The sequence below is a fragment of the Sceloporus occidentalis genome, unplaced genomic scaffold (genome assembly GCF_023333645.1).
Source record: "Sceloporus occidentalis isolate IW3139 unplaced genomic scaffold, rSceOcc1.0.p SCAF_10, whole genome shotgun sequence".
NCBI lineage: Eukaryota > Metazoa > Chordata > Lepidosauria > Squamata > Phrynosomatidae > Sceloporus > Sceloporus occidentalis.
The window spans coordinates 35,060,615-35,086,850 of record NW_028316990.1 but is presented as its reverse complement, the minus strand read 5'-3'; the positions used below and the strand labels follow the sequence as shown (position 1 = coordinate 35,086,850).

Here is a 26,236-nt window from a genome sequence, read left to right as displayed (position 1 = left end):
TAATCTTCTTGTACTGTTCTTTGCTGCTGCTGTTGTTAGCTGCACTGGTAGAATCCAAAAACATAGCCATGTTGGTCTGGAAAATCTGAAAGAAAGAAGCTGCCAGCGTGGGCTTTCCTAGACTTAAGTCAATGAAAGCTCCTGCTGCCAGGTTCTTTCTTTCTGTTAGTCTCAAAGGTGCTACAAGATCCCTTTGCATGCTGTTGTCATACCTGTTTGCGGGGAGGATGGATCACACTTGCACACTTTGGTTTTCTTTCTTTGCTTCTGCACTATAAACCCTGGGAAGCCCATCTTCCATCAATGTTAGCTTAGAGGAGAGGGCACCCCACCTCAGGTGCCCCATACATGCTTAATGATTGGGGATTTGATTTGGTTGCTGGCTGTGTGATAAGTCTGGTTAGGATTTATTTGGGGGTCCAGTTCTACCATTGGCTGCAAAGGGTGCCGTATCTTATCAGCAAAAGGGCTGGAATGCTTCTCTGCTGTGTTCCCTTTGCTGCATCATTGACCATCAATAAAGCTTATGCTGTAGCAGTAACATCTGAGAGCATTCAGCACCAAAACGAACCTTTGGAGAGGCTTGGAACGACACCCAGATCTGGCACAAGGCAGACATTATCAGTAGCATTCAGACAGCAGACTTCAGGAGGAGTGACAGCTAGTGACCTGATGTCAGAGAGGCAGTAAATCCATTCCTGAGCAAGTGCACACCTTTCCTCTTTTGGCTCCTTTGATTTCATCATGTGATGACCACGCATTTTAAAGACGTATTTAGCAACCATGAAGGCTAGAACATTAAAACAGCACAGCCGCATGGCTAATGCTGAGCCATTTGCTATCCATTTTGTTCCAACAGGAAAGAAGAATGTGCGTGCTTAATTTTTCATCTGAAATTAATAGAGTTATAATAACATTTTCTTTGAGCCATTCCGCTTCTTTAAAAGGAAGAAAAAAGCTCATAATCTTCTACTAGTGATTTGGGTTCTTTAGACCCACGCTATACAACAGTAGTTGTTGACTAATGGTCCATATATCACCTGTGGGATGCGAAAATACTCTTCTGGGGAGGCAGGACTTTTATTAGAATTACAAATCATTCCAACAGATTGCTGCAGTTTCCATCTATTAAGGAAATTGCATTATTTTTGTTGATATGTATTCTGGACAATGCTACTGGGGGCTGCAGTTCTGTATCAGCTGCTTAGTTAGAGGTACTTAACTAAGGCTGCATCCACACTGCAGAAATAATCTAGTTTGATGCCACTTTAACAGTCACAGCTCATTGCTGTGGAGTTCTGAAAATTGTAGTTTTGTGAGGCATTTAGCCTTCAGTGTCAGAGAGCTCTGGTGCCACAACAAACTAGTGTTTCTAGAATTCCATAGTATTGAACTATAGTAGTTAAAGTGGTATAAAACTGGGTTATTTCTGCAATGTGCAGGCAGCCTAAGTAAGATCTGAGAACCAGTGTGGTGCGGTGGTTTGAGCATTGGAGTAGACCAGGGTTCAATTCCTTGCTCAGCCATAGAAACCCAGTGGGTGATCCCTGGTCTCCAGAGTCATAGTCTAATGCTCAAACCACTACACCACACTGGCTCTTATCTGGTACTTGTAATGCCCTTTGAAAAAAGAAATCCCTATTTTAAAGGCATGGAGGCCTGCTCTTGAGATATTCCCATTATCTCCAATGAAATAACGGTTGTTGCATGAGCGGTTCTATGAAGAACTCTATAGAATTGTCTGGCTGCAGTTGTGATGGATCTGGATCAACATCCTGTTTTTTGGCTGTTGCAGAGGTTGGAATTCTTTACTGACCACACAGTGACTAAAATCCTTCCTGACCCACCTTTTAAGTGATGCAGCCCCCATTTCCAACTTACTGGAGAGCAGAGGGGTCTGCAGTGATGCATCCAGCTATTTTCCTGTGGCTGGACTTGCTGCAAGAATGTCATCTGCAGGGACCTCCTAAGGACCCAGGGAGGTCCCTGTGGATGCTTGTTGCAATGCGTCCAAGCACAGGAAAATAGCTGAATGTATCTCTGCCCCTGTCCAGTAACATGGGAATGACTGTGTTCAAGGGACGTCCTCCTTTAAAGATGAACTTAAGGAGAGGATAGCAACAGGAGATATACCCACAGAGAAGTAGCTGCATGCCAGACATATGCCTCTTGACATAAGAGTGTCATACGCTAGAAATATATCCACAGCCACAGCGATGGAACAGTTTATAGTTCTCAAACACAAAGACCTCTTTATCACTTGGGTTTCCGGAAGGACGTTATACAAGAGATTTCATAAAGGAGTCATACTCTGAGACAGTAATAGAAGACTTTTAATTACTCCTCCTAACTTTTACTTTGGCCTTTGAAACACAGCTTCTACGGTTTGTTTTGTTGCATTGTTGTTTGCTGGTGGGATTGCCAAGTTTGTTCTTATTTAATTCATGTATATTGTCTTGATTGACCTTCTGCATTAAAATTACTTTATTAATTAAAAAAACATAGACCTCTGTCCTCTGGAGAGTTGACTGAGAGCGTCATCTAAATGATGGTCTCCTTTTGCAATCTGTAGGTCAGCAGCCATGGGCTCCGTTGGGGGAGACCACTTCAAAGATATCAGCCCCATGGTGACTCCTGAAGGCAACGTGGTGATGAGCTTCAGCTTCGACAGCTACCAGCTGGAGGAGGAAGAACTCCAGGCTAAAGCATGTCAAGCCAAGGGAGTCCTCACCTTCATGGAGCCAGGTGAGGGTTCAACACCTGGTTGCGTGCCTTCTTTAAAAAAGAAATGTCTTGATATCCATCCTATTCCAGTTCTTTTCTAGCTTTAGAGGAGCTATACAAGGTGGTGAATATGTGTCGAGTCCAGCAATTACCCAAGTTGAGAAATTCAGGCTTCAGTTGTTTCAAATCAGCAAATCTTTATCCGGTAACCCTGGGCCCAAACAGACAGGCCAAAATAAAGCGGCTTTGGGCCACTTTGGAGGTATGCTGTTTAAATGACACACGCATCTTAAGAGGCCAGAAGCTGCACCAAAGCTATGCTCCAATCCTTAGGATGAACCCAGATGTGGCTGGGAATCCAATTGTGGTTTTGAAAATGTCATTTTTTAAAACGTCAAACAGTGCAGGAGGCCCCTGTAACCTATTTAAAAGGTGTGTCACCATTTCCAAAGGTTTCCAGGAGAGATAATTCACACTTTCCTGCCAGACAAAGAAAAATGTAGTTGAATCTTGGGGGGAAGGAATTGCCAGAGACTGCAAAAACAACTTTACGGGGTGCGCTGTGCTGTTTTAGATAACTGTTATAAATAGGGCACAAACACATTTTGGCAGTTCAGCTCCAGCCCAGACCTTCCATCTTTCCATTATATTACTGACTGTTGAGCTATCTCTGCACAGACAAAATTTTCTATTTGCGCAGCTTCTAGTAGATAAGGATTCGGTTTTCCTGCCTCTTAACGTCTCGGCACATTTGGCCTTTTTCTTGCTTTGTACAGTGTTATTTGGTTGCGTTGTATTGCAAAGGCCTGCAATTTGAGCACCTCCTGGGTATCAGCTGAAAGGTTGTAATTTGCCAAATGGAATTTAATCAGAGTGGTATTTATCATGGAGGGTACATCGTCCCCTTAGGCACTCGAGACCCTCGAAAAGCCTGCCATTTTGTAACATTAATGCCAGCATTTTATCAACTAAAGCTGAAAGTGGTGGTTAAATCCTTCCTTTTCAGTCTGGAATCAGAAAGTAGTGGTTAGTTGCTCCTTCATGTTGTCCAGTTTTCTCTCCAAATATGGCCACTACATGAACATTCATTTGGCATGTTGCATACCCTCCAACATCTCACAGATGCAAATTGGGACTCATCTGGCCAAGCAACATCAAAGTGTGATCAAGATGGCAAAAGTTATTAATGCGGTAAACACACATTAGGACAGGCTGCAGTAGTTTACTTTTGCCTGAACCTAGTAGGAAGATTCCTCCCCTTCTCCCCTCCGTTGAGTTAACTGAGAGTTAACCAGCTTTGCACTTTGAACTCAGTTTGCAGCAGTTGAAGTAAGCTGAGAACAAAGGGGGAAAGTGGGAGGAGGAGAGAGAAACTGGGACATTTTAAAAGCAGCTGAAAAAGTGGGATGACACAGGATTAATTGGGATTATCCCTGCCAAACCAGGACAGTTGGAAGCGATATTGCTGTGTTCATATCTTTCTCGTGAAGAGGGCCATTTCCTTTAAGAGATTCTTCTCTGGCTTGGAATTTCAAATGAGATTTTCTGCATGGATGATCAGTTCCCATTCAGCTCCAACTGTAAGCAAGTTGACGGTTTAGAGTCCCTAAATATTAGCCGCATTAGATAAAACTCTAGGTTGATTGCCATGAAATGTGGATTTAAAATGAGAGCGCCATTTAGAAAAACAATACCATGCTTCGTGAACCAATAAATGAACCACCTTTATAAATTTGGCTGACATTTCAAGTTGGGGAATCGCCGTGCGCAAGGCGCTTCAAATGTTATTTGCAGAAACTGGTTTTGCACAGGATGGCAATAAATTAAACCCAAGTTTTCTGCTCTGGGGATTATAATGGTGTCCCTTTATATAAAATGGCAAAATCAAGGTTTGCTGTTTGGAATTTATACTTTAAAAAAAATATTTTCAAGCCATGGATCCATGGATAAAGAATCTGTGGATACACAAGGACAAGTGTATTTTGGATTTCAGATAAGGGAGACTCAACCTGCAGGTATTTAAGTGTTTTAATTTATTTAGTGTCTTAATGGGAGGCATGGTTTAATGCTTTTTCAAGATTCTCTGGGAGAATATCTGCAGGGATATCCCCATCTGATATCCTGAACTGAAAACCAACTGCTTCTACCTCTGTTCTCCTGTTTTGGGCTGCAGTCTGCGAAGATCCGGAACCCCAGGATCGCTACCATGGCATTTACTTTGCAATGCTGCTAGCCGGAGTTGGGTTCCTCTTGCCTTACAACAGCTTTATCACAGATGTGGACTATCTTCATCACAAGTACCCAGGTATGCACAATGTTTTAAAAAACCCAGCTATGGAGATTGAATATTTTGGCATACATGGTTGTTGCTACTTTCGTCATTCTTCTTCATCATCGTCATCATCTGTAGCCTGATTCCCCACCTCATCCCCCAAAAAACCTTTTGTCCCTCCACAAAAGAAACTTTGCATGCTATGTTATTTGTCTGCTCCTTCATCCCTCTTTTCTTTGTTCTTCTGTAGGGACCTCTATCGTGTTTGATATGAGCCTTACTTACATCTTGGTAGCCTTGGTAGCTGTCATCCTCAACAATGCCTTGGTGGAAATGCTGAGCCTCCACACCAGGATTGCTGTGGGTAAGTCCTGCTACTTTCCTCTTCTGGCTTTGGGCTGTGACTCTTTTAGGGAATAGGTTTCAGCACCTAGATTAAAACCTGGAGTGAATTCACTGCTCTGTTGACATGGGAGTCACCAGAGGATTCAGAGGAGACTATATGTCAGTGGTGGTACCCTTCGGCTTTATCCACACTGCAAAAATAATCCTCCTCAACAACCTACCATTACCAGAGTTCATAGCACTGAGCCATTGCAGTTCAAGTGGGATCAAACCACAGATTATTTCTGCAGTGTGAATTCAGCCACAGTTTTAATGGAGAAAGTCTCATTTTCCACCCTCAACATTCCCACGAAGGACTAGCAATGAACCTAGCCTGAGACTTTGAAGTCACTCCTTACCTTTTTGCCTCTTTTTAAACCATTGCTACAGGTTACCTGTTTGCACTGGGTCCGCTTCTCTTTGTTAGCATCTGCGATGTCTGGTTGGAGCTTTTCACCCAGCGCCATGCCTATGCCATCAACCTCATCGCGGTGGGAGTGGTGGCCTTTGGTTGCACAGGTAGGCATGGGAATGGTTCAGCTCTTCACCTGGGCATACATATTGCTCAGATAAATGTGTACATGATATCATTTCTGAATGTGGACCATGCATTCATGGTATGGAGAAATACATGGTTAGTTAGGTTAACTTTCATTTGGTATTTACTGTATATACTCATGTATAAGTCTAGAAATTTAAGTCAAAAGTTAGACCCAAATAACCTGAGTCGACTTATCTATGGGTCAATGTAAGTACTGTACTTTAACTGTTGTTTTAAAAGGGAACCTGTTGAAAGGGAAGAGTGTAGTTTGTCCTAGAAGCACTCCTCCCTTGACTTTCTCATCTATCCAGTCTTTATCGTAACAGTTATGCCTGCTGGGATTTGGTAAATTATTTGGCATTGTTTTCCTTCGCTTCATCCTTTAGAGACTTTGTCACATGCCCCTAAGTTTTACCTTCAACTTAGACATGAATCAAAATCCATAATTTTGGCCCCAAAGCAAGCCCTCAACTTATATGTGAAGTTGACTTATAGTTGAGTATATACAGTAAGATATACAAACCTCCTCCATGTCAACCCTACTATCACTTATTGCTGTTTTGAAAACTTGGCATCACTGTTCCACCTCCAAAATTAGAAATGTACAGCATGATATGGCAGCGATAACAATAAAACCCCAATTTCCTATAAGGTTTTGGAGCACCAAGAATGTAGGCAGAGACCTGCTGTAACATGACCATCTAATCCAGCGTGCTGTTTCTCTCTAGTGGCTAAGCAAATTGCTTCTATTTATATACATTTCTCCCCTTCTTCAGCTGAAAAGCCTTATAAGACAGCTACCTAAAATCAAGAGTAAGTCAATAATCACTAGCAGCTTTGTAATCCAAAAGACTTGACACAAAAGGAGAAGTGCTTTAGGAGAGAGAAGGGGAAAACCCATGCTCAAGCAATAGATTCCTGTTTGCAGAGTTAGGCAAGTCATGAAGCTGAAGTACAAATGGAAGAGGGCCTTGCTTCCACTTCTTCTGGTGATTTAGAGATACAGTACATTGCCTCTGAACATGGAGGCTCCATTAAGCCACCCTGACTATTAGCGATCAATAGACCTTTCCTGGTCTAGCACTTTCCTTAAAGCCACCCAATGCCATGGTCATCACTGCACCGTCCGGTAGCAAAGTCCACAATTTAAATCTGTCTCATGTATAGAAAGGGTTTCTTTTGTTATCTATGCTAACTCTCTTGCCAATCTGTTCTGTGCTAACCCTCTTGCCAATCTGTTTGGGAGGAGGATTAGTACAGGCGGAAAGGGGCACCAAGTTCCTGTTCATTGTGAGTGGGCACCGGACAGACACCAGGTCTGGACTGAGCCAGGAATCAATGCAAGAATAATTCTTGTGTTGTTACAAGGAATAAATGTAGGTTGCAGTGTGCGTTTTTTATAACATAATAACTGCTTCCCCTCCTTTGCTTTCTTGTCTCTGTCTCCCCTTTGAAGTGCAGCAATCCAGCTTCTATGGCTACACCGGGATGTTACCAAAGCGCTATACCCAGGGAGTGATGACCGGTGAGAGTGAGTATGGCCTTTTTAAACCAGTCCCAAAGGACACATTGCACCAAGGGCTCATTCACACTACACAAATATAGCGCCCTCATTCCACTTTAACTGCCATGGCTACATCCCATACAACCCTGAGATTTGAGGTTTGGTGAGGCACTAGGACTTTCTGGCTGAAAATGCTAAGTACCCCTCCTTGAACTGCAAATCCCAGGATTCTATAGGATGCAGCCATGGTGGTTAAAATGGGATCATAACACTATAATTCTGTTGTGTGAAAGGTCCCAAGGAGATTTATCAGATCTCAGGCCTTGTATTTTTTTATTAATAACAACAACAGAGTTGGATTATATTACTTGGACTTACGTTATGCCCTTTGTTTGCCCTGGAACCTAATTTCGGTGCCCAAGGGGAACAGAAATATGTGAATCGTTCTCTATTTCCACCTGTGCGCTGGCTCAGACTTTCGACATCTGATCGGGAACAGCCATTTACAAGATGGATGTTCTTCTGCTTTATTGGCTTCCCTAATGTATGTTATTTTTCTGCTAATAAGAGTCAACAACTATTGGCTCTGGTGACAAGCTGTGCTTTCTGTGCCATTTAGTAGACTGAATGGCCAGGGCAGATGGTACCAAGCTGTGGTCTCTGTTCACTGCCCACTCACTGACTGGCATAGGCACTAACGGCTGACGGTTGGGGCACACTCATTTATACACAGCCTGGCACCCAGCCTTGACACATTCATGGATCTTTAGTGGACATGTTCTACTGCCTGTTAGGCTGGCCCAGAGTCAAAGAGAGAAGGCAAGCCCATGAAGAGAGCAGGCTAGTGGTCCAAAAGGAGCAATCATAACCCACACACTGGCTAACTTTCTACACCGTTCTTTTATCTCTTCCCTTTTCCCTTGGGCTCTGTTCTTTGTTTCCTCCATGTACCCTTCCAGTTTAGATTACAAATTCCTCTAGATATAGGGAAACACCTTAAACTAGGCCAGGGCTATGGCACTGCCTGGTGTGCCAATCCAGCCCATACTCTCCAACTGTCCTGATTTGGCAGGAACGATCCTGATCAACGCTCTCTTCTCCACTTTTTCACCTGCTTTTAAAATGTCCCAGTTGCTAGCCTTATGCCCAATCATTGGGTAGTTTCCCAAATTTTGTGCAACCATTCTAAAAGGTTGCAGTGCCTCTCCTAAAATGTAGGACTGCCACAAAGGCTGCATCCACACTGCAGACATAATCCAGTTTGACAGTGCTTTAATTGCCACCACTCATTGCTATGGAATCCTGGCATTTGTAGTTTGCGGTGGCATCAGAGCTCTCTGACAGAGAAGGCTAAATGTCTCACAGAACTACAGTTCCCAGAATTTCATAGCATTGAGCCATTGCAGTTAAAGCAGTTTCAAACTGGATTATTGCTACAGTGTGTTTTGGAGCTATGAGTTTTAAACTAAACGTGCGGATGCCGTTGGTCTCACCCTGCGCTGGGAAGTTGGATGCCTTTAGGTAAAAGACTCTGCATCCTCTGTGCCAGTGATAAATTCCTCTCTAGCCCCACTTTTGCAGCAACATGGTTTCATGATCCATAATCTGGAGTCACAGATTGCTTTTTTTGCATATTGAAATTCCAGAGCTGGTGTGATGGTACATTGATTTCTGAAGGCAGGGAAAGCTCTTTGGAGGTGCACCGTTAATCTAACTAATAACTGGGCAAGAAGCTCTGACTAGAAGATTAATCAACCAAAGTCTGGCAAAGAGCGGGAGAGGATTAGATTTCTGTACCATGCTGCTAGGAAATCTGCTGCCCTTTTGTAACATAAGAAAGATAGTTTCTTAACGCTTACAGTCAAGGCGTCTTATGTGCCCTGCATTGCAAAACATTAAAACTGGGCCCCAAGGCGGCCCAGATGTTGTCACCAGGAGAAGCGCAATCCGATGACGTGAATGCATTAAGTAAGTGGAACAAATTTGCATATTTTGTGCTTATTTTGTATAATATATTCAGCTTCTAGTTCAGGAGAGAATGCAGAGCTAGGAGGGGGGGAAATCCACTTCTGACCACTGGATCATTCTGGACAGGATGGTGGGTAAAGGACTTCTTGTTTAGTTGAGCCTTTCTCTAGGAGGAAAATTTAGCAGAATAAGTGAATTGCTGCAAAACAGATCATTTTTGCAATATCCAAAGACCCACTGTTAACCCTCTCCTGCCTTCTGCTCTCTCCTTGCAGGCACCGCTGGAGTGATCATCTCTCTGAGCCGCATCTTCACCAAGCTCCTCCTGTCCGACGAGAAGGAGAACACCATCATCTTCTTTTTCATCTCCATCAGCCTCGAGCTCACCTGCTTCATCCTCCACCTCCTGGTGAAGCGGACCCACTTTGTGAAGTATTACACCGCCCGCTCCCAGGATGGAGTGCCGGAGTTCAAGGGGGCCGTGGACCAGGGCACTGGATACAGGGTCCACCACGATGTCACCGCAGAAGACATCAGATTTGTAAGACGCCTTTTCGGTTGCAAAAGAAAGCCACCCTTTGGCATCCTTGCTCTGAAACATTTGCAATTGCAGTGGGACCTCGGTATCAGCGGTGAAATTGTTCTGGACTCTCCCCTCATTGTTACTAAACACCATGGGACCTCAGGTCCTGTTGTCCCCAATGATGGCATGTGCACGCAGCTGGGCCAGCATTACTGACAGCTCCCATTGTCCCCAGTAGCAGTGTGCGCACACTGATACGGCGCTATTAGGGACAACAAGATGGAAGCTTACCTGAAGTCCTTTTGTCCCTAATGGCAGCATGGCCGCATGCATGGACCACAATTAGGGACAACGGGGGCTGTCTCTAATGGCAGCTTGCCATCCACGGACGCTTGAATCCATGGATGGTAAGCCTTCAGATAAGAAGACCCCACTGTATTAAAGCTGAAAGCTATGACAAAAGTTGGACAGTCCATGAGGAGTTGGTAGGTTTTGTGGTTTGAGAGGATTTCTGGTGAAAAGGACCATTGGTTTAGGTATGCAGAGAAATCTTGTAGCAACTCTAAGACTGGTGCAAGTTCCCTTTGCATACTGATTTTTCAGACCAACACCTTGAATTCTACTACCTTGATTTAGGTATGTCTTTGGAGAGGGAGATGGCACCATCTCTTGGTCTGTGCCAGAAATGCAGGCTGAGATTTATCAAGACATATCTCTACCTGCACAGTTTTGTGACCTTCCCCAACTGGACTCAGCTATTGTTGTTGCATAAGGTTGTCCCATACCTTGCAAATGTGCAATGCAATATCATTGCATATTTCTAATCTGCTTAAGGAGATTAATGTGCCTATTTGTGCAAGAAATAACCAATGCAACAACATTACCATTGTCGGTATGCATGGCTGTTTATAAAGTACAAGGGGACAAGTCTCTGTCACAAGAGGCCTATGTCTTAAAAACTGACACATGGAAGACAACAAAGGGAAGGAAGGGAAGGGGTCTTTTATTCTCTTCATGGACTACCATCTCTTTCACATCTCTGCTTAAACTTGCAAAGCAATAGCATATACAATATGTATTATGCAATTCACTGAATCAATAGCAATGCCCCATAACTGGACACTTCCCCCCTTTACCACTTATCCTGGGGTTGCCAAGAGCGAAACTTTATTATTATTATTATTATTATTATTATTATTATTAAAAGATGAGCCAATTCAGAGCATTTTAAAGAAACCAGAGCTTGGGAAACTTAAAGAGTATAACTCTTAGAATCCCATCAGCTACAATTCTGGGAGATGTTATTTAATAAAGTAACCTTTTCTAGCCCTTTGGGGGAACTGGGGAACCCCACAAATACAAGCAATTATATCTGGCCTTGTTTTTCAGGCAAGATCATGTCTTTGCTGTAATTTTGCCGACGTGGGTGATCTTTAGGACTGAATTTTGGTTTTTAAATTTTCCTTTTCTTCCAAGGAGAACCGGCCCTGTGGGCGAGAAGGTTTCCCTCCAGACACTTGCGGACAGGAAGGCGAGTTGGCTGGCAGTGGCACCTACGTGAGATTCGATGTCCCTCGGCCTAAAATCAAAAGAAGCTGGCCTAGTTTCAGAGGTAACAACAGGCGAATGCCTAGGCAGAATACCCCAAGGCATGGTGTTAAATGCCAAGTTTGATCATTCTTACAACGTTCATTCTGTTGTTGTTTTGTAGCTTCAAGTCATTTCTGTCTTATGGTGACCCAAAATTGAAGACTTAAGTCTACTTCTTCAGGTGCATTTGCAAATACATTTGACGAAGTAGACTTAAGTCTCTGAAAGCTCATGCTGCCAACTTCTTTCGTTTCTTCCCTATAGTCTCAAAGGTTCTACAATATCCCTTTACATATTGATTCTACAGACTAACGTAGCTATGTCTTTGAATTCTACCATTATAAGAACCTATGTGAGCTCTCAGCCTTTAGTGAGCAGGATACCTTTTAGATAAGGGGTGGGAGCATTAGGCCTTGAATCTGAATATAGAGCACCAAAGAACTGGCCTTCTGGTCATTCTTGATGTGGACATCTTCCCCCATCATCCAGTGGTTTCTCAGATTTGTTATCTCTTCCCTCCCCAATTTTAAAAATGTTGTAATGCTTCCCTAATGCATACCGTCCAAAACAGGTTGCATGTGGTCAAGCAATATCAGAGATATTTGATCAAGATGGCAAAAGTTATTAATGAGGAATAACACATAAACTAGGAGAGGTTGCAGCAGTTTGCTTTTGCCTGGACCTACTGGGAAGGGCAAGATACTGCTGCCTTTCTCTCATTTCTTCACTATTGAATTAATTGAGTGCCAATTTCTTTTGCCCTTTGAACTCCATTTGCAACAAATGAAATAAGCTATGGGAAAAAAGGGAGGAGGAGAGAGCAACTGGGACATTTTAAAAGCACTGGAAAAGATGGATGATAGAGACGTAATCGTGGCTGTCCCTGCTGAATGTAGGCAGCTGGGGGGTATGCTAAAGCTTAGCTCTTGGCAGTAAGAGCTTAAATGTAAGCCACACGGTTCACTTTGGTCCTGCCCTTTTGCCTTAGGCCCTGCCCAGCACTGGAAATGTGGCCCCTGAGAAATGTACTGAAATTGAATCCAGCCCTCGACCTGGGAAAGGTTCCTCCTACTCTGCCTGAATTGATATTGCCCTGTCAATCAGTCCTGAAAAGGATTCCTCTGGTTCTCCCCTTGGACAGATATGATGCTCCACCGCTACATCGTCTCTCGGGTGATATGGGCCTACATGCTCTCCATAGCCATGAGTTACTTCATCACCCTGTGCCTCTTTCCTGGACTGGAATCAGAAATCCGGAACTGCACTCTCGGGGAGTGGCTCCCCATTCTTATCATGGCCATCTTCAACCTCTCAGACTTCGTGGGCAAGGTAGGAATCGGCCTGCCTCCTGGCGTTCGGCTGCCTCAGTAAGGAGGAAAGATGCTTCTTTTTGTAATTGATATGTAAGGGTTATGGTGGGTGTGAGCTGGTTTTATTTTTATCCACAGCATCCTGATTTGGCCAGGACAGTCCCATTTAATCCTCTGCCATCCTATATTTCCAGCTGTTTTTAAAATGTCCTAGTTTCTCTCTCCTCTCTTTTTATCCTCAGCTTATTTTAACTGCTGCAAACTCAAGTTCTAAGTGAAAATGTAGTTTGCACAGTTAACTCAGCAGCAGGGAAGAGGAGAGAAGGCAAAAGTAAACTAGGCTTAGGCAAAAGCAAACTGCTGCAGCTTGTTGTAGCGTGTGTGTCTTTCCTGCATATCGTTGCATATCAGAACCATGGTGCATTAGCTACTCCACCATTGCTCAACAGCCACCCATATGTTGTAACATCGCAACAGCCCCTAGGTGAACATGGACATTGCAAAACTACTCAGTTCTGTTTCCCACTCACACAAGTGCACTTACAAAGACCTATGTCCCATGATGAATCCCAGCCTAATAATTTCAGTTTGGCACCAGAAGTAGCTGAGTTCTCGAAAATGATGCAAATCAGATGAGAAAATAAATATGTTTTATTTTGCCACACTTTTTCAGTTTCTGCAGTTATGCACTTGGAATGGTCCTCTAAGAGGACTCCTGTTTTTGTTCTTAGGATGAAATGCACACAACTCCAATTTGATCATGTGAAACCATCAGACCTTCACCTCTCTGTGTCTTTCTCTTTCTTCCCACTGCCTCCTCCCTTGCATTTACAGATCTTAGCTGCCTTGCCTTACGACTGGAAAGGCACACATCTTCTCATCTACTCTTGCTTGAGAGTGGTCTTCATCCCTCTGTTTATCATGTGTGTTTACCCCAATGGGAAGCCCACTTTCAGCCACCCTGCGTGGCCCTGCATCTTTTCTCTCCTCATGGGTATCACCAATGGATACTTCGGCAGCGTCCCCATGATCCTGGCAGCTGGCAAAGTGAGCCCTGAGCAGCGAGAACTAGCAGGTAGGCAGAGCAACTGAGTGACTCCTGGAGAGTGTTTAAAATAATGCTAGTTTTGCTATTGCAAAAAGGGGGGCTGGTGCAGAGGGAAGCGGCATTTCCACATGGGTGCAAGAACATGTTGCTTTGAAGATGCATCTTGCTGTGTCGTTTTACAGCAGCAAGAGGGCTTTATATATTTCGGGGACTTTCATGAGTTACAGTGATTCTCTGCATTCTGTTCATAAAGGTGTACTGCAGCCACCCGTTCCATGGAACTTCTTTTTCAGGGACCCCAGGTGTCTTGCCAAAGGGAAGGGATTTCTTTTCTGTGATTCAGAAGCAATATAAAACACCCATTGTGGTTGCAAAAACCTTGTGATTTATTACATACTCAGTAAGCTATACAGAAGAGTATGTATAAATCATATCAAGCAAACACACTGATCGGCTGCTGGGAGCCCGAGAGATAGCAGCAAAACGGACCCCTTCTGTAGCCACCCAGAAACACAGCACCTCAGGTCTTAAGATCTGTGTTGAAGCTCCAAACCTGGACTAATTTCTTTGGTGTTTTTGTAGATTTCTCCAAGATTATGCCACCCCAGACCAAACCCTTCTAAGCCCATCAATCAGGTGGTTATTTTCACAGATGTTAGTCATGAGCCCAACACCAAGGACTGCTATCTTTAGATTCCTCCTTACACTGCTCCAGCTGCATGTTATGTCTTTGTCTGGATCAGTTGCTATCTTTTCCAAGTGTTTAGAGTCCTCCCTGTGCTTTCCCAGCTCTCTTTGATAGATGTTTAGGTTGGCAAATATACAACACACATGGTTTAGCACAGTGGTTCCCAAACTCTGGTCTTCCAGGTGTTTTGGACTTTAGCTCCCAGAAGCCTCAAACATCTTGGCCAACGGTCAGGGATTCTGGGAGCTGAAGTCCAAACCGCCTGTAATAACAAGAGTTTGGGAACTGCTAGTTTAGCAGAATCAAAGAAAGGTTTTGCTCAGCAGAGTGAAGAAGGCCTATTCTGGTGGCATGGAGGAGAACAGTGACAGGCCACTGCACCTCAAATACATTGCAACTGCTCATACACCAGTCTTCAGAAAACAAAACTAAACCCCTGAGAGCCTAAATCTAGCAGATGGAGCATAATGTTGTGCCCATGAAGCCTTGTGGAAGAGGCAGCTGGTCTTGGTTAAGTGAGGTAGAAGAAATGTGGATGTGGCACAGATGGATTGCACTCTCCTTTCCCTTCCCCTCAGAGTCCAGACCAGCTACATCTTCATTATCTCAATTGACCTCCCATTGGTAAGCAGTAACAGCCACTCCAAGGGCTTGACCACTCTGGGGAAGGGAGATTTTGAGCCTTCACTCCATCCACAAAAAGGCACATACAGCCCCTTAAGCCACAGTTATATAATGCCACTAACAGGCTGCTGCACCGTGACAGTTGGTAGTGGCATGTGTCTTAGCCCATTTTAAAAAAATGTCTCTTTATCAAGTGAAGAATTGCTCTGAAAGAACAATACGTAAGAATTCAAAATAAATCCAGACCCATTGATTGCATACTGCAATTTGAAGAGAGCAAACCAAAGATCGGACTGCAGCAAGCATGCTGACTTTGTCCTTTTGTTTCATTATCTCCCTTTCCAGGTAACACCATGACGGTGTCCTATATGACGGGGCTAACCCTGGGCTCCGCCGTGGCCTATTTCGCCTACAGCCTCACCAGTACATCTCACAGTACCTGCTTCCACACGGAAACCTACAACGGCTCCATCACCGCAGGGTACTGAACAGGGCTTCTCAAAGAGACCGTGCGTCAGTCTGTGGGCTGCAGGCAAGCTGGGGGGAGACGACCTGGGGAGGGAAGATCCTGTGACTCTGTCCCCCCCTTGATGTTTTGCAACCTCCGTGCAAAATAGAAACGACACGCTCACCCCCACACTCCCACTGGTTTCACATGGGGGGCAACCCATGGGGATGGTCTTCCTCAAGGCTGGTCACGATGAATGCTCCCCATTCATTCCAGCTGTGTATGCTTGGGATCGTGTTCCCGCGGCAGTTTCTCCCCTGTGGCATCCAGATCCACTCTCCTGAGGCAGCCATCTTTTCCCTTTCCTTAGGGTAGAGAGCTGCCTCTCATGTCCTCCATTTTGCTTTGGTTTTTTGACCAAACACACTCACACACTGCCTTGACCCATCCATGAACAAGAGTACTGGGGGAACTGGTACAAAACAGGGCAGGGCATAGCCTGGCTTCTGATCATGGTGTTGGATGTTTTCTTTGCATTGGAAAAGTGATCACATAAGAAAATAGCCAGCCCAGAAGCTTGGCTCTAAACAGGGAAATCCAAATGAGATTATTTTGAGGTGGATTTGACAGGAGAAAATGTCAGAGCTCAGAAAGGTAACTTCTCTGGACAACTGCTTGGGGGATTCTGGGAGTTGTCATCCTGAGAAGTAACTGTTCCAAGCTCTGGGTGAGGCAAGATGAAAGTGCACTCCAGAGTCTTAATAAAATGTCCTTCTCCTGAAGCTGTTCTGACTCTGTCAGTTTCCTCACCTCTGTGCCAAGTGTTATCCTGTCTGAAATTTGTCTGATTTAAAATAAAATAGGTGCACCTATTTTACATTAATGGAGACAGAGCACAAGAGCTGATTGTTTGATATGGCTTTTCCTGGACCATACCTTTCAAAAGATGCAGTTCAGCATCTTTTATTTGAATGTTCTGCTCTTAAAAATATGCTTCCATGGGCACTGAAAGCTAGCACATAGGAAAGGCCAATTCTCCTTGTCTCCATGTCTTGCTACCTTTCCTAGTGCAGGGCAGTCATGCAACAATGGAGCATTCAGACAGGTGATCCCTATCCCCTTCCCACACATACCTCTCCAGTTTCTAAGTGGTACAATTCAGGATTCCCTATATGGCTTTGCTGTGTACCTAACAAGAGCTATGCTGGACCATCCCAAAGGCCTAACTAGCCTGGGATTCTCTTCCTCCAGAAGCATATGTCCAAATGAGAAGCCTGCAAGAGGGAGATATATTGCTCACTGTGATGTCCTCTCAAGGTGGTAGAAAGCAAGTGTCCTAAATAAACAGCTTCCATGGAATTGGGGAGAAGCATTACTCCAAAATATGAAAGGGACAGGAGCCTTGATCTTGAAGGGTATGGGTGGTTATGCCTGCCTCTTTATTGTATTGGTAGTTTCCCTTCTTTGAATGACTCAACTATGATGGGTCATAGCTCTCATCCAAGAAAATGTTCTGGATACAGATACTTCAGTCTGAACTACTTCCATCAATCGCAGTTGGATAAGCATTAAGCATAGAGTGTGTGGGAAGTAGGTCCCCTCAAGGCAGGACTGACCTATCTGCTTTGTAGAAGCACCCATCTGCAAGACAAAAGGTCATTCTGATGGTGGTGTACTATACTGGCATAACTAGGCCAGCGTAGTTAAGGGCAGAAAGAAAAAGGCTGCTGGTGAGGAATAAAGATAAGGAACTGGAGAAATTGGGTGCTTGGAGCTAGCAGACTTTGGCTGGCATCCTGTGAGGGACATACACGTGCATAAAATTCCCTTGAGTATGTCCTTTTTTAGGGGCTATGGAGGGTGGTGTTCATTTCCACCCTTTGCAGCACCCAACATGCCCCCCAATGTACTGCACAGCCTCTGAAACCCCTCTGCACTGGCATTTCATGCCTTGTGGGGAGTGGGCAGGATTGGAGAAGTGTCTGGCTATATGCAAAATGCCAGATGCAAAATGATTACATCAGCAACGACAGGACCCTGGACACTGATATAATCATTTTGTGTCAAGCTATACTGATCTTGTCAGCTCCTTATGAAGTACAGAACGGTCTCATGAAAGGGACAGAAGGTTTTCAGGGAGCTTTTGGAGGCTATATGATAAGTCTGAGGGGAGTATGTGGCTCACCCTAGGGTAGATTTGCATGCAGAGCCACTATGCCAAGCAATAGAGGATTGCAGGCATTGTCTGCTTTCCTGTGCCATTGCTGTGCAACCTGAAAAAAGCCCAAATGTATGTGTGTTGCTGTAGCAGATGGCTGCCTTGTTTGGCTTTCTTTTCATACCCATGAGGGTCCAAGGACCGAGTCAGAATTCAGTAACTGTGGTCGCAGCTAAGACTTTGCACATAGAGGTATGTTTCACTTTGTGCCTCCCAAATGCAGCATTGCCAAGACATAAGCGCTACTCTTATCTACGAGAGAAAAGAGATAGGTCTCAAGATGCTAGAAAGATGGGCTAGGATCCTGTTGCTTAGCCCAATGGTGGTAGGCCTATTCTATGAATGGGTAAGTCAACACATAGGCAAATCCCATTGATTCAATGGGAATAGCAACAGAATTTAGGCCATGCCAACAAAAGGCCATTCTTGGAGCATTCTGAGACCTGTCCTCTGTGCTTACTTACAGCAGCTGGGAACCCTGATGAAAAACAGGAGTTTTGTGGGCATGATTTGGAAAGGTTGGTGGTGGGGAGGTGTGCTCAACCCCTCTCCCATCGGCTGTTTCTTTTCATGTCTCCACACACACTTTGTCACTAGGACAAGTTTAAGAAATCTAAACAGAGGCAGAAGACAGAGAGGAGAAAAAGCAGCAGAGAGGAAGATCAGTTAAGCACCCCTTCCTTGCTTCTCCATGCACCCAGAATCCCTCCTGGCTCCTTGCAATTGTCTGGTACCCAAGTGCCCAGCTCCATGTTGTCTGTCAATTGTCTGATTTTGTTTTTCCTCCCTACCTTTATCATCCCCTCTGCAAAGTCTCTGACAGGATCGCCTTGCTTCTGCCTCCGCACAGCCAACCACCACATTGCCTTTGCTAACCAGCTTAGTGTGGCACACAGGCCATCTCAAGTATTCCCGGTCCAAATGGCATTGCCAGGTCAGCCCTGGTGCCCACTCATGTTGCATGTCCAGCTCTGTTTCTTGTTTCAATACGGCCGATTCATCCTTGCTCCCATCCAAAGGGCACTAGATCCACTGGCTGCAGGCTGGGCCAAGAAAGAAAGCCTCTTAGGAGAGGGAAGGAGCCTTGCCTTTGTCTCTCCATTGTGGAGTCTTCTGTGTGTGCCCACACTTGTGTGGTTGCTGATAAATAAAATTATTGGGTTGCATTTTTCCCCTAAATGTATTGGCTCACCCCTTTGGTTTCTTCTCCAAGGAGTAGGGCAGGATGCTCAGAGCACTTTGGAAGACATTCCTGTCATCTCTTGCAGAAATGCCTACAACACTTACAATACAAGGCTAATGGTAAATTCAAATTACGTCAAGTTGGTAAAGGTAATCTTGGCTGAATACCAACCTCGTGTAACTTGCAGAGGTCAGCTGAATAGTAAGAACTGCTAATTTGATTGAAACCAATCTGCTTTCAAGGCCCATGAAGAAGTAAGAGGGTTAAATCTAGAATCTTAGATTCATCTGGTTTGCAACCCCACACTAAACACTTTCCAGGGTAAGGTGAATGAAAGGCTAAAGGGGTTAGCTTGGAAAAGTTACTTTTGGATTAGGGTTCCCAAGAACTTTTAGCCATGCTGTGTGCAACTGTGCTAAAGCTAGACTGAGGTCCAAGAGGCATCTGGATGCCACTTTTGCCAATGTAAGTAAGTAGGGATAGAAATGCAATCACAGACAGATTTGGAAGTGCCTGTACTCAAAAATGTGTCGCAGAAGTGACTCGGACAGGAAACAGATGAAGGAACAAGTAACCCTTTGCAGCAGGCAAGAAAGCTGTTTGCATGTGTAAAGCAATTTAGAATTTCAAATACTGAATAAAGGTAAATACCTGATGGATTTGGAAATATTTCTAACATATCCATATTTCTTGGTTCTCTGCCAAGAAACAAAACAACCCACATCAAGGTAAGAGCCAGGCTGATTTGTAGGACTTGGTAGTAATCTGTTATTCTGCAAAGACGAAAGGGAAGAGTAGAGAACTCCACCAGATGGCACTGTTTTCATTCCAAAGACCAGAATATTCTGGAAATCCCCCACCCAAACCTTGCCTAAAACCCATTTGCAAGCCTATGCTGCTCTTTGGAAAATGGGTGTTTCTAACCAGCCACTGGGGAAAACCCTCACTGAGAGCCCAAAACATGAATACAAAGATACTGGTAAGAAGAGCGCTGTCTGCAGGTGTGCATCTTCTGCTGTTGCATAGACAAAATGCTTGGAAACCACCTCTTATCTCTCAGTGGAAATGGGGCCATTAGGATGACCGCTGCATTCAAAACATTTCCCAAGGGGCAGTGACAATTCCTGCAACGCAAAAGCAAAAGAAAAGGCTCTCGGGATTCCTTCCAAAATCAAATGCTACCGCAGAATAAACTTCTCTGGCTGTTTGCTGGAGCTCCATCCCCAAGGTATATGTTGTGATAGTTATGAAAAATGAAGGTGGTTCTGGATAAGGAACACAGCAGACATATTGAGGCCACAGCCATCACCAGCAGATGAAACCCGATTTAAACATCCAATGTAAAGCCCAGCTTTTGAGCTAGACCCACTGGGAAAGGAAAGGCACTCTGGGGAAGGAAAGAAGGTGGCTGTCGTAAGCCATTTCAAATTGGGATTGACAGCTTGAACTCTCGTTGTTTTGGGATGTCAACAGGTTTGCAGTTAAAGGGGGGAAATGGGGGCATTGTCCTCCAAATAATCCCCCCCCCCCAAGAAAAATTAATTTCCCTTCAATTCCCTCAATTTATAGCATTGCAGTAAGTGAGACATTGGGAATTGTACAGACCAAGAATTCTTCTGTGTGCTGTGTTCACATTCCCTTGGTCCCCTTGCTTACCTCTTTTCTCTGAATGCCTCAACTGTATTCAGCTGAAGTTTTGCATTACTGCAATGCAAGATATTTTAGGGAGGGAAGGAAACATTTTGAGGCATAGACCTCTTATTGGGACAATCCATGGCTTCATGGCCTCCCAGTTGGTGACTCTATAACCAAAGGGGTGGGAGAACGCAAGTGATAAAATCTAAGACAAAGAAAGGCAGAGTTCTTGTTGCTTGTTTTTCAATCATATTTTTTTTATGAAAAGGAATCACACATAATTCGGCAACAAACAATGCAAAAAAAGGTGTGGGGTGGGAAGGAACTGAAAACATTAAAAAAAATATGACAACAGTGGGGGGAAAAGGGACAAAAACCTGGCTCCTTTCCTCTCGATTGTCTGCAAAAAATCCTTGTGTTCCATAGAAGGCAATGGGCAGTTAAGTGCTTTCTATTTAACATTCGCATAAATCCTCTCTCTCTCTCTCTCTCTCTTTCTCTCTGTGTCTCTTTTTAAAAAGATTTGCTCACACAAGTTGCTTCGACACGTATACAGTACACAGTTTGTATGTAAGCAACGCTCGGGATCTTTTCCTGTTCCCCTGCGGTCACACAAATCCAACAGGAAATAAAAAATAGGAGTCTAAATGTCAGACCGTGTTTTGCTTTTTTATAATTCCATAATTTTTTTCACAGTTTTTTTTTAAAAAAGTTTATATATTTATATATATTTATATATTTATATTTTATATTTATAATTAAAAAGTTGAATCCGTTTTGCTTTTATTTCCCCCTCTTCCTCCTCCTCTCCGTTTTTATTTTTTATCTTTTTCTGTCTGTTGGTTGCTTTTCGTTTTCTTTAAAGAGGGCTTATGATACAGGGATGGGGAAGGGAGGACATGACATGAGTCTTTTGGTAGATTAAAACTGTACAGAGTTGTTGGGGTGGGTGGGTGAGTTAAAAGACATTGTCGCCATCAAAGACTTTGGAAGCTGTGGTCCGGGGGGGAGAAGGCAGGCAGTACACAAAGCAGCACCACTGTGGTTCTTTAAAAGTCGGTTGTAAAGGAGTCCAGAAAGGGACTGGGGGGATTGGGATGTGCCTTCCCCTGGGCCAGATGCCTCAAGTACTCTGTTAGTACCACCGCCAAGAATAAAAAATCGGTCCATGTAGGTAAAAGAAATGTATCTCTCATTGTAGTGCTGGAATGGTAGTCCGTTCCGGGCAGAAACATTCATTGTATCTCAGCTATGTAGTGTATGGGTTTGTTTGTTTTTAAGTGCAAAATACAGAGTTGTTCTTGTCCAGTCTCACCTCACCCCTGTCCCTCTGAACCCTTGCGCCACCTCCACAACTTACGCTCTTCTCGGTCTTGTCTGTAATTTGGGGATTCGCCTTGTCCTGAAGCTGCAAGAGGTAAAGTCCAGGGGTGATGCGCCCTGGAGTGGGATGGCAGGGATGGAGGGGTAGACTGGCAAACTTCTGGGGAGTTGGGAATTGGTGGCAATGGTTGGTTGTGCTGGTCTTGCGTCCAGTTTAATGTGGGCTCCCCAGCTGCACAGCCCATGAATAAATGCAAGGTTTTTGCAAGTGCCATCTGCTCCTTAGTTACGGTGCCCAGTAGGAGATGAGAGGGAAATGAAGTCAAGCATTTCATTCTGTATGAAACACTGGGGAGTCTTCCGAAGGTGGTTCATCAGGTACAGGTATTTTAAAAAATATATATATATATATAAGGGGAGGGGAAGTGTTTCTTGAGTTCCTGAAGCAGGAGCAGCAAATAGCCAACAGCGCATGTCCCAAACACATGTGTTCTCCCAAAATCACAGTCTGCATTTAGGAATAGCTGATGGAAGCAAGGTCCGGGATTTCGAAGCAGGACCTGTCAACTTACATTCATCTTATAAGAGGAAGAAATGTTTCGCATTCAACCGCACCTACTTCGAATAAAAACACCTTCCCTCGCAAGACCAGATGTTTGGAAGGAGAGGGTAGCAACAAGAGGAATCTCGGTTTAACACAGTTCAGTGGCTGATCTCTCCTGTCCTCCTTGTTCAGCGTCTCGTAACCCTACAGGAACTTGAGGTGACTAATCTTTCTCCATGAAGCACCATTCTTGGCCATGGCTTCCAAAGCTGTCTCCTTTCTTCTCTGTTAGGGGACAGGCTTTCGAGATCAACCAGACTTCAGAATAGAGACCCATCAAGGTTCTCACTGACCTTGTATTCTTCAACATAGTTGTGTGGTTCTTGGTGAGAAAGGGAAAGACTGGATACATTACCCTGAAGATTCAGAAACACTGAGCTCAGAAGATGGTTAGTTTCCTGAAATATCCTATGAAAGTCTGAACTCTGGAGGAAGATGGCAAAGTGCCTGTAGTTCAACATTATTTTGGTGATCTGGCACAGCAACCCAAAGCAGTACCAGTCCATGAAGGGATAGAATGCAAACTCGCTGCCCATATCTCCAATTTCTTTTTTCTGTTTCTTCTTTAACTATTCCCTTCTTTTGCAAAAGTCAAGCAACCAGTTCAATCACTCTGTTTCAGTTTTGGAACGATGTGACTGAGCATTAAAACAATCATGCTGTCGTTAAAACAGGCACATACATTTCTTTACGTCCCATTCCTCATCTTTGTCTCCTTCTTCTTCCTTCTCCATGGAGAGGCGGGATGTGTTCATATGAATGCTATGGGAGTGTGGGATGTCTCCCAGAGTTCCTTTTTCCAGAAGCGGTTAACAGATGACTGGTACTCCATCTGTATTGAATATCATGCCCGTGGTGGGCTCATATGTCCCCGCTAGGTAGTATAGGTCTTCACTGTCCTGGTATTTCTTGGTTTTCAGCATCTGTTCATATTGCTCCAGGTCAACCACCAGACATTTGTGCGAGATTGTCTGGACATCGTTTTCGTCCACGTGGGAAGACTGGTACAATGCACGCTGGATTAAAAAGGGGAGGGGGGGAAAGGGAAGACAGAGAGAGAGAGAGAGATGTCAGTCAGAGTAGAAGATTTCTTCCCTGGGTCATAAACAATCAGTGCCAAAGCAGAAAGAACAACAAACAACACATCTCCTAGTGCTTACAGTCTTCTAAAGTCTTTGTGGATTATTAATGGCATAAAGCTTTTAGTCTTCACACATTTGAGGTTCTTCATCTGAATGAAGCCCCTCTTATTGTTTCCTTGGCCTCTCCACACTCCTTATCTCACACATATCCTTTAACCAAAACAGACAAACTACCCCTACTCTCTGAACTGAAAATTGAGATATTTTTATTTAGAATATATGATTTGTTCTCTTTTTGCTGTTCAGGGTAATAGAGAAGGAGTCATACAATGTCCCGAAGCCCAGCTAAGATTCCATCTAAACATTCGGAAGGGTCTCTTGACTATAAGATGTTTGACAGTGGAATAGACTGACCGTGAAAGGGGTGGACTGGGCATCTTTCAGGAATGCTGTAGTTGTGCATTCTTGTATGGCAGGAAGTTGGACTAAGTGGCCCTTGAGGCCCCTTCCACCTCTAAGAGTCTATGATTCTGGAATGCTTCTGACCATCCAGTTTCTATAAGCGGCATCTGCTGTCTGTGAAGATCACTTGCAGCTTTTTTCTGGAAGGAAACACTCTAGAACTTGGACCTCTCTTGCCAGAGCCAGTGGCCATGCTGGCTGGTGGACTCAAGGCACCTTTCGCCAAAATGGTAACATTTTCAAGCTCTGCCAGACACATATGGGCTCACATGCATCTCTCAGAGACTGAAATTGTCAAGCACTCTGTGGTGGACTTTGACTAAAAAGCAAACAAATACCTATGACTGGAAGCCAATATACTAAAGATTGGGGCCTGTTTGACAATACACACACAGGCTCTGTATCACAGGAAGGGGGAGTCCTTGGCTTTCTTTTGCCTAAGCATCAAGAGGCACCTGACGCTATCACAGCAGGGTCTCTTTAGAGGCTGTGCACCCATCACCTGCCACAACCCACCTCCATGAAGTCTTTCCTCTGGCTGGAAGCTTGGAGTGCAGTGGAGAGGCTTCGCCCAGATTTCTGATCCCAGCGCTGAAATTAGATCAAGCACAGTGAGGGTGAGGAAATGGAGTAATGGAAGGAAAGGAGCAAGATTAAAAGTCAAAACCAGCATCGTTCAAAGCTTTCTAGAAACAAAATAGCATTTTAGACCCCCTGCACACGCTCAGACATTTAGATCCATTTGCCTTGTTTGTTTGTTGTGTGCTTTCAAGCAACCCTAAGGCAAACCTGTCACCAGGTTCTCTCAGCAAGATTTGTTCAGAGCAGGGATTGCCAATGCCTTCCTCTGAGGCTGAGAGTGTGTGACTTGCCCAAGGTTCCCCCAGGGCTAAGTGAAGATTTGAACTCTGGTTTCCTGAATCCTAGTCCAACACTACACCACACTAGCTTTCTTCACCAAGCTGGCCCTCTAAATCATTTGATTTGGCCATTTCTTTAATCCATTCACTGGTTATATTTCCAAACCATGAACACTCTGCTAGTATAAAAGCTGTTCAAAGCAGAAATAGAAAAGAATATGAGCCACCCATCAAGCACACCCTCCATGCTATTTGGCTTTCTTCTCAAAGTAGACCCTGTTCTGAACAAGAACTTCCCTCTCCGGTTGTCCCTGTAAGGAAGTCTCATGCTTCAAAGGCCACCTACCTTGCCTTCATTGAGCTTCTTGCCAGGATTGGTTTCTTCTGGGTGATAAAACCATTTCACTCGGACAACCATATTGTTACCCCAGGACTCCCACATGCTCTGGATCCGGCCAATGTAGGGCAGGTTGGGCCGGCCAGCCGACAAGAAAACGGCACAATCTCCGATACGAATGATCTCCTTTCCACGGACGATGGCCTTGTAGAAGAGTTTCCGGGCTTTTCCCTTCATGCCACGCCTCTGTGGAATGGAATAATGCAGAATCCCATAAGCCTAGAGCTTGTTCACAGACATTGGGTTGGATCTGGATTCCAACCATCCTAACAAGACCCTAAAAAAGACTTATGGTAGTTTCTAAAAGGAGATGGGTTGGAATCAGTGAGAGCCAAGTTCAAACCAATAGCCCTACATAACATCCTGCTGATTTCAAAGGCTCTACTTCAGTCATGACCAATTCTGCCTCCAATACAATCTGTTTGTTTGTGTCTTCAGGAGTGTATCTTACATGCTTCTAAGCTGCTTTTTTAAATATATGCTTCAAAAATCTGAACTGTCAAAGAGACAAAAAAAAAGTAACTAATTATGTAATCCGAGAATCTCCAAAAATATACTAGGGCCAGAAGTGAAAGGGATCCCTGTTAAAAGTACAATCCATTTCAAACCCAGCTTTGCTGTTTGTAATGTATGAAACAAAGACAAAGAACTTATTATTTAAGCAGGTGGCAGAGGAATCCTTTTAATGGGGTTAAAATAAGCTTTTTTAAAAGTGTTTTAATGTGCATTGGATTGTTGTAATTTTTGTGCTTTTAATAGGACTCTTTTAGTTAACACTGTTCTAACTTTTGTATCAAAGTATTTTTGTTCTTAACGTGATGTGAGCCACTTTGGCCCTGTCCCAGGAG

General features: G+C 44.1%; 2 protein-coding genes across 5 annotated transcripts in view; one reads left to right on the top strand and one right to left on the bottom strand.

The window, feature by feature from the left end:
* The window catches only part of SLC29A4 (solute carrier family 29 member 4), a 28,219-nt gene extending 7,317 nt beyond the window's left edge, over positions 1-20,902 (top strand). The window contains exons 2-11 of the mRNA XM_089477143.1: positions 2,573-2,745; positions 4,898-5,029; positions 5,247-5,360; positions 5,771-5,899; positions 7,378-7,452; positions 9,669-9,934; positions 11,393-11,528; positions 12,648-12,835; positions 13,651-13,891; positions 15,522-20,902. Of these exons, the coding sequence (XP_089333269.1) occupies positions 2,583-2,745; positions 4,898-5,029; positions 5,247-5,360; positions 5,771-5,899; positions 7,378-7,452; positions 9,669-9,934; positions 11,393-11,528; positions 12,648-12,835; positions 13,651-13,891; positions 15,522-15,664 (1,587 nt within the window). The 5' untranslated portion in view covers positions 2,573-2,582 and the 3' untranslated portion in view covers positions 15,665-20,902. The remainder of the gene's footprint in view (positions 1-2,572; positions 2,746-4,897; positions 5,030-5,246; positions 5,361-5,770; positions 5,900-7,377; positions 7,453-9,668; positions 9,935-11,392; positions 11,529-12,647; positions 12,836-13,650; positions 13,892-15,521) is intronic.
* A 442-nt stretch (positions 20,903-21,344) lies between these two features.
* TNRC18 (trinucleotide repeat containing 18) overlaps positions 21,345-26,236 on the bottom strand; it is a 76,758-nt gene continuing 71,866 nt past the window's right edge. For all 4 annotated transcript variants that reach the window (XM_089477140.1, XM_089477139.1, XM_089477141.1 and 1 more), the window contains 3 exons: positions 25,338-25,574; positions 24,648-24,722; positions 21,345-23,603 (listed from right to left, as the gene is read on the bottom strand). In XM_089477140.1, coding sequence (XP_089333266.1) covers positions 23,397-23,603; positions 24,648-24,722; positions 25,338-25,574 — 519 coding nt within the window. In that variant the 3' untranslated portion in view covers positions 21,345-23,396. The remainder of the gene's footprint in view (positions 23,604-24,647; positions 24,723-25,337; positions 25,575-26,236) is intronic.